This window comes from Pieris brassicae, chromosome 11, assembly GCF_905147105.1.
Source record: "Pieris brassicae chromosome 11, ilPieBrab1.1, whole genome shotgun sequence".
Taxonomy (NCBI): Eukaryota; Metazoa; Arthropoda; class Insecta; order Lepidoptera; family Pieridae; genus Pieris; species Pieris brassicae.
The window spans coordinates 11,351,264-11,368,861 of record NC_059675.1 but is presented as its reverse complement, the minus strand read 5'-3'; the positions used below and the strand labels follow the sequence as shown (position 1 = coordinate 11,368,861).

Genomic DNA, 17,598 nt, shown 5'->3' with positions numbered 1-17,598 from the left:
TCAACTTACAACAACAACTTTAAATGTATATTTTTCTATTTTACAAGTATGAAATATATAATAAATTTATTTTTTCCAAACAAGACGCTGGTCTCGTCATATGCTAATTATAATGATATTTTTATACGAAAGCTTGCAATATTTTATATTAAAAATATATATTTTGTGTAACGTATCAAAAATAAAATGAAAGAATTATGTTTGTAAATGTTACTATATATATCAGATTATTTATAACTATGTTATTAAATAACGAAGATATTTTTATCTTATTAAATTGAACCAAACCGATACATCGATCGTTCATAGATATCAGATCAATATGTATATATACAATGCGACTATATTTTTTTAGCTTTTGTTAAGGTTAAACTCTCGGCAGTTTTACTAAGGATGTACCAACTGTATCCTGTGTCAACTGATTATAGAGAAAGAAATTGTAACTTATATTACAAATGAATGGCGGGACAGCGACGAATTAACAAAATTTTTCATATAAAAAGGGGTATTTTTGTTGTTTGGTTGTTACGTACATTTTATATACTAGTAAGCAACCAATTGGCTTATTAATTGTTTTGTTTCGTGCAATATATTTACAATGTTTTTTTAATTGCGGTCTTACTTTTTGACCTGCTTGCTATATACTTGTTTATTTGGAAATATAGTCGCATGTCTATGTGGTCTAATGAAAATCGCGTAGGTAGCTGTGCGTAGCAGATGTGTTGCGTGTTCCAAACGGCACTAGTGGCGTTCACATATTGGATGTTTATATGTATCTTTTTTATAAAATAAAGGCCTTTGTGCTATAGATTTTTTATTAAAATTACCCGTCCGTTATACCTTTCCTCTCCGTGGTTATTTAAGCATAAGTCTTAAAGTCTCAAGGGTGGTCGAGTGATGAAACTCGACTCGAAAATTAGAGCCTTAAAACTACGAAGAACTAACTTTATATTTGCCATGAACAAGTAGCGCCATCTTGTGTACCGACCGTGCACTGCTAAGCACAGAGCTCTGTAGTCTGTATAGTATGAGTTGTGGTTTGGTAGACTGATATCGTGCAAGAGTCGCTTGGCGACCAGCGAGTGCTTGCAATATTATCCTTGTTTAATCGGTGTGACTGATCGTTTACGGTCGCGTTTTATATCAAAAAAGTTTGTTCCACATTTACATTTCTATCGTCTCTAAACAAGTCGTCAATTTTGAAGTGTCTAGTCAAAATTTGTAAACAAATATTTGTTTGGATAAATCGCGTGTTTTCGTGTTATTTATGGAATATTATTATTAAAGTTTTTTTGTTCATTTACCAGGCGTTTGTTAGTATTTACAATTACCAAAATACAGAACATGGAGAAGTCTGGAGGCTCGCGTTTGTTGCAAATGCAGGTATGTTAGGTATAATTTAAAAGAGCCAATATTACATTTATTTTAAAAGATTAGTGTCATTATTTCCTTTTTATAAATTAAATTTTATAAGCAATCATTTTTTGTAGACGTTTTTGATAGTGGTAATTTTATTTAGTTTCCTATCTATATATTCCGAAGAATTTACATGTACAAGTATTGAGCCAGTAACACCATTAATAAAAACATAAACAATTAGCTTCTGTATTTACTAATATAAATTCTCGTTGTCTACCCAATAATACTCAGCCATTTCTAATTTGGCATATTATTTTTAGGTTAAATATTTTTCTCTGTAATGTTTTCTATATGTTTTCATTAGGCCAGTGAAGATTATCTGCCATACTGTAATGTAAACCAAAAAACAAATGAATCATTAACGGTTATTTTTTGAACCGAGTTCGTTAGATTGACGCAAACTTACATCTGGCTTTATTGTACATCACAGCTTTATTCCAAGTGCGAGAGAAATAGAAATATGGAGCATTTCGCGAACCTTGACCTCGGTCATTTCATTCATTTGGTTGTTAAATGGAATCGTAATACTATTATTACTTAATTTCGAGAGACGTAAATGGTTCCCAGGACCAAGATACCATAAAATATATAATAAGTCCACTATTACTTGATAAATATGCATTCTATCCTGTTACAGATTTCACGTTTTATTATTATTATTTATTATAATAACTAAAAATCGCTTTTTGTGATGTACACAATTATTAAAACTTCACAAAATAAATAAGAAGATAAAACGTGGATATTTGTAAGTTAAAAGCAACTGCAATGCAACTATGACGGAAAGGCAATGACCGTATGTTACTGTACAATCTCGACGAAAAGCAATTTAATGCTGATAGCGCACTTGCAACTTTAGTGTCATGCAACATTTTGGCTACAGATTTGGGTTATTGGGTATTATGTAAACATCGAAGATCTTAATTTTATTTAAGATATATACCTTATTTTTTTCTTCATTTTACAAGGTTATTAAATCCACATACACATGAATATTTCTTGGTACACGTAGGGGTTCGAACGTATGACGTAAGATAAGATTAGACATACTGTTGGGACCTCAGAATCTGCCTCATACAATCATTCCCCATTGTTATAGAAAACACACCATCAGTTATACACAGTATGGAAAAATAAATGGCGTTTATATTCAAACACCGCTCTCATTGACATCCCACTCACAAGAACTGGAGATTTATCTCATGTCAATAACGAAGGGGTTTACCCCAGGTCCGCACTGCACAATTCGAATGATCGTTTCTTGTAAAACCAGCACAGGTGTGGAACTCCTTGCCATCTTTCCTAGACAGTATAATATGGGTTCATCTAAGCGGCAGTTCGTGGACAGGCCCCTTTAATAGGCCGCATCATACTTAACATCAGGTCGGATTGTGGCCAAACGTCTGTTCAGTTTTATATAATAATCGATAGACGTAAATGAGGTTTTATTTGAATATTTACGAAAACCAAAGACAAGAGTGTATGTTACACAATATGACTAAAAAAAGAAATTAACTATTGATATAGGACGAGTTGTCGTGTCATGCTGCCCCATTACAACTGGGTCGATACTATGACAGTGTTTTATTCATATATTGTAATTCAGGTCACTACTGAAAAATATCCTGTTGATTCCAATACTTGTAACTTCGGTTGGAAAAGATTTTCACCTAAGCTTGTACCGTACTTCCTTGGCGTAAAAAATTATTTTTGTGAATCTTTGACACATTTAATTAAGCTTTTAATCTTAATCGCGTTCAAGACAAACAAAACCTAAATGTTATAACTGCGAATGAAATTAAAAGCGTTTAGAAATTAAAAGAGTCTTGTATCTCGAGTACCTCTCAACCATTTATTTAATGATCAAATCACAAAAAGTCTAAATGCGTCCAATCTCAGGTTCATAGGTAGTAATTTCCAGTTTACAGTTAAGTTAAGTATACGTACGTAATATTAGAATATCTCTTTTCTACCAAATTTACTTAATTATAAGAAGCAATGATAATGCTGGAATGGGAATTCATCGGCATTCTTAGCAAAAACCTTCGTTACATCGAATGAACATGAATTTGATTTGAAGGATAAATATGACAATCACTGCGTATGCTATACTTAATAAAATCACGAACATTGAGATTCAACTATTGACGATCCTTTGAATAGTATTCTTAATACTACGAAATATTTGATAAAATTAATGTCTTCATTGGCAAATGAGTTTTCATTTCGACAATGACATACATAACAAATCAACTCTGGCATTTTTAATGTACTTAATACTACAAAGTTTAATTTCAGGCCAAACCCTAAATTACGGTAAACTTGGTAATTTATAACTGTAGGTTACTTAATCGCTGACTGAGCTTATGAGGTGCGGCATGTGTGGTAACGTTGACACAAAAATATGACTTGTGTAAATGACCTCATTCGTGAAATAATGCACGCCAAACTGATACCGCTTTTTATTCTTTTAAAAAGATTGTTATGTAGCTAGCAATAATAGGTGTCGCAGACGTGGAGAAAAGAGCAAAATGGTTAGTTACAGCGTTATTTGGTCTGCAAATACAGTTCAAAGAGGAACTCTATTTTCGCTCGTGGAGAGAACTCTATCAAGTACTTCTATGTAGATTTAGGGATCTTCAATTTATACACAGAATTTATCTACAGATTTCTTGTAATAATAATATTAATAATCGTTTATTGGCCAAGAGTGGTACAGTGGTTAGATCGATCGATCAGCCATATATAAACAGGCATGCAAATGTCATATAATTTTTTACAATGTCGGATTAAGAATATAAAATAATGTCAAAGAATTGTTGAATGTTGAATTATTTCCAATCGGTGTCAAATCTATGGTCCAAATATTCGCCTACTCTATATAGGTACTTTGCCTTTAAAAATTTAAGCATCTTGCCCTTGAAATATAGCGCAGGAAACATGTATAAAAGTCTTTGTAGTTAATATATTATTATCTATTTCCTTATATGTACTTATGTACTCCGTAGGTGTATTTGTAACAGCGATGTGATTTTCAAGATATCCTAAAATTGCAACTTCAACCCACACTAGTCACATATTTGGTTTAATCGCAAAACAAGTCCTCGTATATAAAAAGTTAGGCAAAGGTCGCGCGTCTTTTCATATATTATTTTTAATTTTTGATCGGCATAGCAACAAAATAGATGCGCATTTTTAAACTGATACTTAACATGATATATTACAGCAAAGTATTGTTTATTTATCAGCCATTTTATGGAAATATAAGTACATTCATCATATCCAAAGATACGGAGTAGCACTTTGCTCTGACTAATTGAGGAATGCGAGAAATGCACTTGAATCAATAATGTAGCGAAAGCTATAGAGCCGTATTTAATTGTATTTTATCCTTAGACGTATTGATCGACATTTTCTTAAACGACGAAAGTCTGGAGACTTGATTTTTGATCGGGCCTTATCAAGAAATTGTAATCTTACTGAACATTGTAAGATTACAATTAGAATATATTTAAATTAAGCTTATTTCATTTAATAGATCACAAGTTTGTCTTAATTAAATTCATTCATTGTATATTAATATGTAAAATTTTAATTACATAGTTTGCGGAAATTATTGAAATGAAAAATGTACAAAGATCAGGTCTAATTATTGCCCTAGTCTAGATGGCTCACAGCTGTGTTACGCGTGATACAATTTACTACATAATGAGACCAATGAAGTATATCATTATATTCTTATCATATATGTGTTACTATATGCTTGTTTATTTCTCTAACACATGAGCTTTTAGCGACATTTATATGGTCTATGTTAGATTGTTCGAGATATGATATTTCCTAAAATGAGCTTTCTTGGTGTGCCTTCGAGACGTCTTGAATCGAACTCAATATTGGTAATGTAATGTATGTAAGTTTACTGAATCAGTTAAGGCTCTATAATTAATAGGATCTGTATAAATGACGTTTAACATGAGAAACTAGCTTTTGTTTCCCCATATTAATTTCCTTATTTATGATCCTGTCCTCGACATTCCTGTAACAATGCTTTTCATTTACAGATAGAAAGAACTAAGCGATTGGTAAGATATCTTTAATCTTTATAAAAATATTTGATCTATTATATCAGGTATAAACGGCTTGGCTCCATCCTAACAAATTGATTGCTCCGATTGCTGTTCCAATAGCATATCAATTAGGTAAATGAATTTCCTAAAGGCTCTGTCACGAGTTATTTAGCCAATTTGAAATTATATTGTTTTGAAATAGTCCATTAATAGTTTTTTTTAAACATGTAAAAATCCTTGTGATTATGAAATTATTCCTTTTTTAATTAAGACAAGCTCTTAAAACGTCCATCATAAAAAGTGATTGTTATTTATTATTTCGATTGACTTGAATAATAAATAACAATATTTGGACGAATACACGACGCATATGTTCTTACAAATAATCTTATGTGCTTGGATTCAGATTTTATTCCTAACATAATTCGTAAAAATATGTAATATAAGATGTGATAAACATATATAAAGGTTACTAAGCGTAACGAGTAACTTAATAGAAACGGATGAGTGTGGTCGCATTACAGAACCTCGGTGTTGTTTAGATGGGTTTAAAAAAATGCATAATTTCTTTGTTCTCAAGGTCCATGGTCTCTCATGTATTATGTCGAATATGCTTTGAATAAAATAAGTTTCGAGTCATATGACCGTCGGTATTATAAAGATAAAACGACAACGAGAACAAATTGAAAGTATCTTACAAGTTTCCATATTCGAAAAGTAAGCTAGGTAAGTGTACTGTAAGTGCAATGTAAATACAAATTTGGTGCTGGTTTCCGACCAAATCAACGAAAGTGCTTACGTCACTTCGTCACACTAGGAAGTAATCAGTCAACTGAGTTGTACGTTTATAGATTTGTATTTAGCTTAAAGACGAGCCAATAGAGCATCTAAGACCATTTATTTAGAGCTCATCTCTCAGAAGACGTGCCAAAGGCCAAGTCATTCGAAAGTTAGAAAGTAAGGATGCACCGTTGAAATTGCGAAATGAAAACGCAAATTAGACTTCAACTTTATGAATATACAATAGGTGAATTTGTAAAAAATATTTTTACATTTTACATTCTTGTACAAATAATACGATTTTTCTGCAACACTCGCAAATTAACTGTATTTATGTTTGGTCAGGTTTATAAATACTGTACAACAATTCTTGTGACGTTACCCTAAACGACTATTTGAACTTTGAGGTAGGACGGGATATTTTCCAATTTACATTTACATTACATTTAATATAACTATTGGAATAATAAATCACCTGACTACGGATGACCCTTTGCATATTAGCATAATAACACGGTGACCTAAAAGGATAACGAAACATGCAATGCCTAGTTTTAGTAACAACTATATAACAAAAATATTAGTTGTATTTAATCTAATTCTTATAAATAATATTGAGATTGTTCATGAATTTGATACATTAATTTGTGTCACGCAGTGTCTGCAAATACTCCAATCGAATGTCAGAACAAGAAAAAGAATTGTTTATATCCAAAAAAGATCACATTACAATCCGTTTGATAAAATCTTTCATTGAATATAACTGTGCAAACTTTAAAAGTAAAAACAATATCCAATAACAGGGTCAAGTTAACTGTTCTTTGAGAGGTCATGGCTTATTCATGGTGGGAATATGACATTGGTTTCCACGTGTTCTGTTGCATGGGAACAAGAGACAAACAAAGCCTTAAAATGAGCTTAACGTTCGCGGCATTCGTTATTGCACTCCGTGACACTTGACTTACTCTGTATTTTGTAAAATATACTTTGTCTTAAAGCTTTTAAGCTTGTAGGAAAAGCTTTTAGAAAAATAACTTGAAGAGTAGTTTGCTATCAGCTGCCTAAACTGACAAGTTATGAACAAGCACTCTAGTTCATTTGATAATGTGAATTGGTGGGATCCAGGTATCTGGAGTCTAGGTGCTGACAAAACATTTTCATCAGTGAATTTAGAAACCTGTGATTCTTTTGATATTAGAAATGGCTGGCTTACCTTACCAGAACCGAAGGTGAGATTGTGATCATTTATTCTTTTAAATAAATGTAAATATCTGTTAACACGGGCTTGATAAGCTGAACGACGCAGGCCACAAAGTAATGTTATTAAATAATACATAAATAAAAGCTTTTAACGACAATAATAAAATACTAATAATGATCCTATTTATATCACCAAACTTACCTTCATTTATATAAGTACAACGGACGCTTTATATATGTACTAGGATACATTCGTCATTGGCCTTGACTTAAAAGGAACAATGGTATATTTCATGGAAAGTTTATTTATACAACACACTTTGTTAGATATACAATGTAAGGACTTAGGCGGGTTTTCTAAATACGTTGTATAATATTAATGTAAATGAACACAAATTTAAACCCTTTTGTAAATTTCTCCAGCTCCCCTTAATATTGTTAAAAATATAATCGCAAGTAAAACTTAATTATACTGTACAACCAAGTAATGCAAAGTTAGTCAGCGCCCGTAGGCGAGTGTTACATCACATCTCAAGTTTAACATACGGCCTCGTGACTCACAGAGTGAATACAAAACTACTTGCGAATTGTGACCAATGTTTTTAAACATATGAAGCTATATATAGGCCGAATCAAATGTTCAAACGAACGTTCTATATTTTCCTGTTCGAAACGGGAAGTTCTGTAAAATATTCGATAACATAAATAATAACAGTCAATGACATTGTTAGTTAACCAACCTATTTTAAATGGCAGGAAAGCTCTACAAAGCTTCCTGCGCAGGTGGAGGGAATGCATTTACTCGTAAGAGTTAGTTAGAATATCGATCCCACTGAAGCAATCCTGGCATGTGGTGTAAGCATTTATCAAGATTACTAATAATCGTATCCACCTCCATACACGGCCATAAGGCGATTCAGGAAAGTCTAAGTTCCTAGCTATAATTAGGTATTTATAGCTGGAAAGCTAAATCTTAATCAACATATCTTTTAACTAGAAACAAATATCCATTTTACACGCCTGTCTCACGTTTGTGCCTATTGTTTAATGGTCCTGTTACCAGAATATGTCGGGCTTACAATACATTTTTAATAAAAAAAGTCTCGATGGACATTATCAGCAACCCCGTAGATTAAAACGAGTCTAACCTTGCATTATTAATTATTTAATATTATTGTTGTTTTCATTTTCTTTGATATATTCCTCCTTAATTTCTATTTATATATTTACATTGAATATTCGTGGATGCTTGGCGGACCCATGCAACTCGATTGTGAGGATGTTGCATGGATCTGGATCGTAAGTTAAATTCTCATGTAATTTTCCCATGTGTATATCCTTTTTATAATATATTTTCATAAGTATTTTGTTGTCGTCATTTTAACATGATAGCTAGATTCCACTTATAGCTTGACAAAAGCCGGAACTGCTATTCTTGAGTTATCAAATAGCGATTGTCTATCTAGTGAAACCAGTTTCTATATGCAGTGAGATCAATGACAGATGACTCATTGATTGCGAACCTGCCATAAATGGTATGTTCACGAGACTGCCTTGACGTACGTCGTATACGTACATACGGTAATTACGACATCATAAACAATATAAAAGTTTAATATCAGTTATATGTCACATTTGATCTCTCTTAGCTGTCAGCCTGTAATTGAATCTGCATCCATTTATTATAGTGTCGTCTGTTTATATTAAGGTGCAAATCTGTTGGATTTGGTTAAGCATTTTGGTTAAGCAGCATAGCTGCGCAAGTGAAATTCATTTAGTCTGTTTTTATACTTAGCCCTATGTAACTAACACACCCACACACATCGAACGTTTTGCTATGCTACCCTATAGAAACGGTTCGCGTTTTCGGAATCAATTTTTTTTTTTTTAAATTTTTAACATAAAAGCCTTCAAGAAAAAATTTCAATTTTCTTATAGATTGAGACTTTTACGTTTGAAATTGTGTGTTGTTCATTACAGTTAGTAGTTAGTTTTGATAGTTATAATTAACGGTTCTTATTACGGTTAGTCTTTCCAGTGAGTTAATTACTTTCCCTACTCTAACGTGTATATTCTACTGAGATGTATTTTGTTTCAATTGGCTTGTGGTTTTATTTTACTAAATGTAACCACGTGTAAAACTATTTTATCGATTATCCATCCACAAGTGACAAATGATAATTTACACTGGCATATGATTCATATATTTCTGCGTTTGTATTGTTTGGGGCAGTATTTGTTCCGTGATTATTATAAAATAAAGAAGATCAGCTGTTTGAGCATAACAACGCGAAACAATGTCTATTTCGCTTAAAATATACGTTATTTGAAATGCATCTTATATGGTTATGCTTCGAATTCTAAAAAAAATAAAATTATTAGAATGTATAACATATTCATGGTTGTACTTAATCGTCTAAGACTTTAAATGTGTAAAAATTGAATTTCTGAATAAAACAAACGACTATATATCCCTAGTTTACAATTAAACAAGAACTTTTCATTTGTGAGATCATAATTCAACTTCACATGAGTGGGATCCCCACCACAAGCATACTTTTTTCTTAAAGGGAGGTTTCTATAACTAGTAACAATAATTTATGTTACTTCTATATATGTATATTTGGTTAAAGAAGTTTCTAATTATTGCTGGTATTAAATTACGTAGTGTCGTGATAGTTTTGGGATAAAGTCACCGTTTCCATCACAATCCCTAATCAGGTATAATTAACGTGTAAAGAATTAAATCCCATAAATGATATGTAATGCGGACTGTGACCGTAGAGTCGTGTGGTTAGTTAGAGCCGTTAATTATCCATAGAACCTGTAGGCCTATTCACACGACGACAGCCGAGTAATGAAATCAACTTATCAGTATTTTTCTCACATAAAATATTCTATGAGTAGAATATTAACTTTTATGCAACTTATTTTGTGTTAAAAACTTTTTTATTTGGAGCGAGACTAAGGATTTTTTTGTTTATATGTTTTATGACGTTGGAAAATCTATGACGTGATTTATCCAGATTTCAACATTTACTAATGAAATATTGTAGAATATACACCAATGCAATGAAACGCGTTTTTTATTGATTAATTGAGAAATACGTAGCAATACTATATACAACATTTGAATACTACATCTATAATTTATTAATAATATATCTATCTCAAATTAAGAATAGTTTTAGGGTGTCATTGAAAGGGCAAGGGACACAGTATAGGGCTGATTAGATAAGGACAATTAAAAACCCATGGGTCAATATTTTTGGAAGGATAAATGGAAGACCAATCAAAACCTGTTTAATTAATAATTGAACCGATCGAATACAATGAACGCGGGCGGTAGACAGGTTGTCATGCGCAGCGATGCGTAGGAGTCGACCTCTATTGCAAATCTCGATCACTACCTAAAAGGCTCACTCAGGCTTCCTTTTCCTTATTTTTTTAAAGGCGGTAGAAAGGTCACAATTACATAAAGTTCCTGGAACTAATTATGAACTAAAAACACTTTTCACAACCTTTCAGGCACGTTTTCAACAAAAGCAGCTACAAGAAAAGGAGATGAAAATAGCATCGTTATACGAGGCTCAACAGGCAAAAGCGTTGGATAGAGTGCGTCATTCACCGAGCAATGGAACCACCCCCACCAATCCACCTCCAACACATCCACCCGGAAAGGTACTATTTACATTCTCAATCCTAATTCTGGTCTAGGTCTAGAAGAAAGACAGTTTTCTTCTTTCTTCCTTTAAGCTCTTAAGATAATTATATACTTAACCACTAGGTTAGCATTGCTTTCATTAAATAAACAATAGGCCTTAAACGAAAGCTAATAAGTAGCCAGCCATTTTACAATAGCACTCAAACAGGACTATCACCGATTATGGAACAAACGAATTCATTTAAAAGAAATTGTCGGGTAAGTGGCAGCATCAAATGTTGAAATATCCCTATTTGATCCTTTCCTATATACTTATAAAATAAATATTGTAAAATGTGTGCGTGTACTAGTGTACACACGTAAGAAGTGAAACTTCTTTGCAACTTTACAGAAATTGGTTAAATAAAGTTGCAGTATATTATAGACATGAATACAAATAATACAATTATTACTACTAAGATTATTACAGAATTTCATTAATTTCAATAGAATGATTACTGTCATTGTTATCGCTATTATATATTTTTGTTATTAATGGCTTCGAATCTGTGACGCGTAACCGAAAAATGTGACGGTAATTTTTTTCCAACGCCGATAAAGAGGTTTCACTTCAAAAATCCTAAACCTAAGTAAATGTATTAGAGTATTTTATAATACCCGAACCATCTATGGTCATGCTTAAAAAATGACGAGTTATACTCTTAATCATTACGATTCCTTGCTTTTTAAATTGTATACAATTAAATTAAATATTTCCTAATTATCAACAGGTTCGTCAAATGTTCGAAGAACGCCGAACCAAAGCGGGTATCGACAAGAGTTATCCCCTTCAGCCGATCCACAATACTGAGAGAGCACAGCCAAGGAAAGCTATACCCAATGGCTATACGAAGATCGCTAACACGACTTCCAGGCTCGCGGTGAAAAAGGAAACGTCAGTGCGAACACATGGCACAATTAGTTCCCATAGCGTCAAAAAACAGATGACCCAGGTATGGATTCTCCCTGAGAATATATTTTTTCTGTAAACCAATACCCGTAAATATTAAGTGGAATAACCGGTCTGCCACCTGTACAGGTGAAGCTACAGTACAACCTATTTTACGTTGTCCGCGAAAGTGTTCCAATTTATTCAGTATTAATTTCTCAAGACCGTAAAAACATTTTGCAAAATGTATTATGAACAGGTTGTTATTGAAGTCGTAATTTCTAACTACAGCTTCTTTACATGTAACCGAAGATTTCCGTTGACATTGTAGTCAACCTTGCGGGAGCCTATTGTGATGTGTTACAGGTTTAGCCACAAGTTTTTCCGATGCGAGCAGTACTGCGGTTTACCGCTTTATACTAATGACACCCAGGGAAACCATCACTGTTTATTACAAAGAAATTAAAAGAACATGTGTTTAATATACACAACCCTATAGGAAATGTTTCATATTTTATCTCCCCCTATTTATAGTTTGTTAAAGGGAATATAAGCTTCGTCTAGTAAATTGACGACTTGTAGAATGGCTTTCTATAGCCTAAAGCTTATCTCGGTAAACAGTCTTATAATAAATTTTCAAATTAAATTTTTTAGATTTTTTTTAAATATTAAATTAAATATAACGTAGGGTTAGAATGGTGAAAGTTTTTTTTTTCAAATCGTTCCTCTTTATAATGTTAGTGAAGACAATCATATAAAAAGAGCCTTTGAGTTTCTTCTAAATGAAATACAATTAATGATAAAAAGTTATGATTTTATACAAGCAGCACGAATCAGCGAGACTCCTGTTTTGTTAAGGCCCTTCTCCCATCGCATTTGGGTTCCATCATGACATTACATTCATATACAAAATTTTAGAATTTCTATTGTATTATTTACATTGAATAAGCAATAAAAATCATAAATTAAGAATTGTAGGATATGTACTACACGTTTAAATAAATTTCAGGTTCAAAGTGTGAAAAACAATATTATGATTAATGGCTCGGGCGATCTCAACCACAATCATGAAGTCGATCTCAATACTGTTACAAAATTGGTAAGCTTTGATTGTTTTTTTCTATTTTAAAAATCTTCAGGTCGTATATTAAAGGCGGAACTTTATTAATTGCGCAAAATACTGTATATTTTTTTATTAGTCGCTCCTTGTTGTATGATATTTTTAATAACAAAACAATTCATGACAAGTAGAATAGTTATTAATTATAACTATTTCAATAGACAAAACATAACGGCGAAGATCCGATTTCAAGTGATGAGATAGATGGTGGAAAAACAGAGAACAATAATAAGCACGATTTACTGGAAAATGAAACATTTCCCTATGCGCTTGCGCCGGAAACTCCCCGTACCGACGACGTGGACACAAGGAGGATTGTCAAAAAGTATGGGTAACTGTATACACTTGCCAAAAAAGCCATGTTAAATTTATATGAGAAGTAGGTGATGACTGAACAAATTTAATTTATCAAAATTACCTAAGATCTAAATTTCATTCTAATGTAAAAAAAAATTTGAAGTGAAAAAAATTTACCGTCACATTTTTTGGTTACGCTTCACATAGTTACGTTATGCGCCATCTTTTTCTTATCCCTACCACGGTTAATTCGAAGGGATTCGAAGCCATTAATAACAAAAATACATAATAACGATAACAATTATAGTAATCATTCTATTACAATTAATGAAATTCTGTAAAAATCTTAGTAATAAGGTAATGAAATAATTATATTCATGTCTATAATAATAAAAGCCTTTTCTTAAACTTTATCTAATTTAACTATATTTAACCAATTTCTGTAAAGTGCATATAGTAGACCATTTTTCGAAAAATAAGGTCATAAAGAAGTTTCACTGGTGTGTACACGCACACATTTTTATTTTAGATTATGCATTTGTACACTTAATGCATAGTATATTTTCTCTGTCCACAGAGCTCCAGCTCCAACCTCAATAAAAGCAAACAAAGTCGTGCCTAAAAATAGTAGTATTCCGCCAAAGAGAACAACAAATGAAAATGTGGTAAGAAAATTTTGATGTGTCATATGAATGAAACCTTTCTGAATTAAGTGTCAAAATTATTTGAACCTATTTGACGTTCCAATATATGACGTGCAAATTTGTAAATAATGCCAAATTCTTGTAAATATTGAATGAATTATTTTTTAATGTATAAATCAATGGCGTGATTTCAGCAGGCAACAGAAAGCAAGCCCCGAGGGGTCATGCAGAGAGCAAATCCCGTAAGTAAATTAATATTATACATATATTGTTTCCCATTCGATTCCCTATAAAAAATGTTCATCATCATCATGACTCTTCGTTTAGTATGGACCAAATGTTCGGGACGGCCTCCTCCATTTCCCTCCTCTACGCCCTACACTGGCCTATCTGTATCAACTGGGAGCCGGTCTCCTTGAAGATGTCGTCAGTCCACCTAGTTGGTGGCAGCCGTCTGGTCCTTTGTTCTGCCCGGGTCCCTATTTAAGGAGCGTGCGGGTTCATACACTCAATGAAGATCTTCTTTTTGAGTGCTATAGAGAGGAGTTCTGCAAAATTTGTCTCTCATAAAAAATATAAACTTTAATAATATGTTCAAGGAAATTTAATAAATTATAAATGTTACTAATCTTTCAAATTTTATTTTGTAACTTTTTTTTATTTATTTCAGGTGCCAAAAAGAACTACACCGGTAAATATTTTTATTCACATATATTATGTATTTAATTATGCAAGACATCTCAACCTACAACAGTTTATGTTTTGAAGGAATTGTGATAATAAACATTCGTAAAATATATTGCTTTTATATTTATTGTTTTTGTTGCTATTTACCGCAGAGTCCACCAAGGGCATCTAGTGGCGTGAGGAAGCCCAGAGCAAGCGTAACGTCAGCGAGTAAGAGTGGGCCGGCCGGGTCGGGAGCGGAAGGAGACGCGTGTGCGGTGTGTGGGCGCCACTTTGCGCCTGACCGCCTCGCTCGGCATCAAGACATTTGCCGGAAGACTCACACCAAGAAGCGCAAACCTTTTGACGTGCTTAAACATCGCCTTGCGGTATATATATTTGAACAACAGTTTTTAAATACGCTCTCTTGAGATACAAAAAAAATAAATCAATGGCACTACAACCTTTTTAGGTCTGGGCCTCAGATTTCTGCATCTGTTTCATGATCATTTGTAAATTGAATAGGCAAGTAGGTGATCGGCCTCCTGTGCGTGATGCACGCCGTCGACTTTTTGGGTCTAAGGCAAGCCGGTTTCCTCACGATGTTTTCCTTCACCGTTCGAGCTAATGTTAAATGCGCGCATAGAAAGACACTCCACTGGTGCACAGCCGAGGATCGAACCTACGACCTCAGGGATGAGCGTCGCACGCTAAAGCCACTAGGCCAACTCAGCTCTTGAGGTACAGGCAAACTATAACTCACGGATTAGTAAAGAAAATCGGTGTTATAAATTTATAATTCCGGAATGATATGATATTAATATCGAATGAATTTTTATATTTGTAAGTAATAACTGCTATTCATTACGAGACACGGCAAAAAGTTTAGGTATTGAGGAAATACTTCTTATGCCTCACGATTCATGACAAGTAGTTACCCATAATACATTTTAAAACATTCTTATGTAAGTCGTAGCTCGACACGTTAGATATTGTGGTTATACGTTAAAACTAATTTACTTCAGGGCACAGAAGCTGAGCCCTTCATAGGAAAGCTCCGCAAGGGCACAACCAGCTCGACGAAAGTAAGCAAATCTTTAAACGGCAACTGGCGCCAGAAACACGAAGAGTTCATCCAAGCTATTCGCGCCGCAAAACAAGTGCAGGCGCATCTAAGCGCTGGTGGTGAGTTTCATACTGTAGTGTATATGTTTCTTAAACTTTGACGTAAGCCTTTGTTTCTACAAGGCGTATCGATTAGTACAGCCTACATTATGACAAATGTGGAATTTATGAAAAACATTGAGATATTTTTGTATCACCATTTTGAGCTAGGCTCGGTTGCTGGAATGTTATCAAAATGTATAAGTTGGCGCGTTTCACTCCGGACATAAAGTTATTTACGCCTGTTACAGGAAAACTTAGCGACCTGCCGCCCCCGCCTCCCTCAGAAAACCCGGACTACGTCCAGTGCCCTCACTGCAACCGTCGTTTTAACCAAGGAGCTGCCGAACGACACATTCCGAAATGTGCCAACTTCCAATTTAACAAATCCAAACCGGCCGCCCGGCGTAGGTAACCTGCTCGTGAATTACAGATTTAATCGACTAAATTTTATGTAAGCTTATTGTGATATATCTAATCCAAAATTAGCAAAGTTGAAGATTTTGTCCTACAGAATTGGTTAAAGCTTACAATAGTTCATCAAATAATATATCTAATCGGCTCGTGAATAAATTAGAATTTCAGCGAAATCTACGTTTTTTTTTATAGAGCGTATACAGTATTTTAGAGTAGATTTACATATATAAAGTAAACTTATCCAAAATTTTAATTAATTACTGGTCATGTTAAAATATTCTTATGACATTTTCCTATTCATAGAATTAATAATCCAAATAGTGTTTACATTTATATTATTTTACTTAGTGAAGTCATTTTACGATATAATAAGTCCAAATGCGAATTGACGGGAGCAAGCATACGATATCAATAGAATGTACGTCTTGTTGGGAAGATCTATTTCTGCGGCTCATTATAGCTTATTTTTTGTATTGCTCACTGCGTTTAATAGTTACTTTAGTGTTTGTTTTATCATGCAGGTTGTGTCGGTTTTCGTATCAATTTTGATACTAGAACAATTGAAATAGCTATACATTATACACATACGGACTTGTCATTTGCTTTTCAAACTTTGATGTACTTGTTTTTTTTTAAATATTTGACTAACTGTGAAATAACGTGATAAAATTGAAGGGATTCTTAACCTATAAATAAAATTGAATAATAAAAAATAATGCGCCAGTAACTTATCTGATTCTAACACGGATTTTTAGCTACGCAATGTAACTGATTTCAAAAATACTTTAGGTTTAGTTACGAATGAGATAAGATGGTGACATTGATTTATGAAATTGCAAGTCTAAACATTAATTGTACAAAACGCTTTTGAAATGTTAACAATGCCATTTTGGAAATATAATTGTTTTTAATTATAACAGGTATTTTAATTTAACTATACTAAACGGTAAAATCTACTCCGTAAAAGATACATATCTTTTTATCTTTACTAATGTTATAAAGAGGAAAGATTTATATGTTTAAACGAAATAACGCGAAAACTTTGTGAAGAATTAAACATGTTTTTTTTAAAAAAGGTGAAAATGCGCTTACGCCTCACCTTGACGCGGGGACTGTAGGGCTGGTTCTACACTCAGCCATGCTATTCTGAGGGATAGCGAGACCCCGCCCACTAAAAACACCTCAACCCTTCACACGGCCTTCGGGTTCGTCAGGCATTCTACCCAAGGGCA

The 17,598-nt window shown here is 33.2% G+C and overlaps 1 protein-coding gene across 3 annotated transcripts; it reads left to right on the top strand.

Annotated features, from left to right (window-relative positions):
• The first annotated feature begins 1,050 nt into the window (after window positions 1–1,050).
• LOC123715879 (zinc finger C2HC domain-containing protein 1C-like) lies at window positions 1,051–17,283 on the top strand. 3 transcript variants are annotated; one of them, XM_045671221.1, is made up of 12 exons: window positions 1,051–1,383; window positions 5,481–5,501; window positions 10,995–11,147; window positions 11,901–12,122; window positions 13,068–13,157; window positions 13,340–13,503; window positions 14,053–14,140; window positions 14,314–14,361; window positions 14,790–14,810; window positions 14,959–15,174; window positions 15,811–15,970; window positions 16,201–17,283. In XM_045671221.1, the coding sequence occupies exons 1-12, from the start codon at window positions 1,345–1,347 to the stop codon at window positions 16,362–16,364; spliced, it is 1,386 nt and encodes a 461-aa protein (XP_045527177.1). In that variant the 5' UTR covers window positions 1,051–1,344; the 3' UTR covers window positions 16,365–17,283. The 3 variants fall into 3 exon arrangements, with proteins under 3 accessions (XP_045527177.1, XP_045527179.1, XP_045527178.1); XM_045671223.1 differs by lacking the exon at window positions 14,790–14,810 and having other exon boundaries at window positions 1,052–1,383; XM_045671222.1 differs by lacking the exon at window positions 5,481–5,501 and having other exon boundaries at window positions 1,054–1,383.
• Window positions 17,284–17,598: the final 315 nt, after the last annotated feature.

Excerpts from the sequence above, each read along its gene's own strand:
- LOC123715879 (XM_045671221.1), top strand. The coding sequence starts at position 1,345 with ATGGAGAAGTCTGGAGGCTCGCGTTTGTTGCAAATGCAG. Across the intron at positions 1,384-5,480 it reads CGCGTTTGTTGCAAATGCAG|ATAGAAAGAACTAAGCGATT; the intron begins GTATGTTAGGTA and ends TTTCATTTACAG. Across the intron at positions 13,504-14,052 it reads ACAAGGAGGATTGTCAAAAA|AGCTCCAGCTCCAACCTCAA; the intron begins GTATGGGTAACT and ends CTCTGTCCACAG.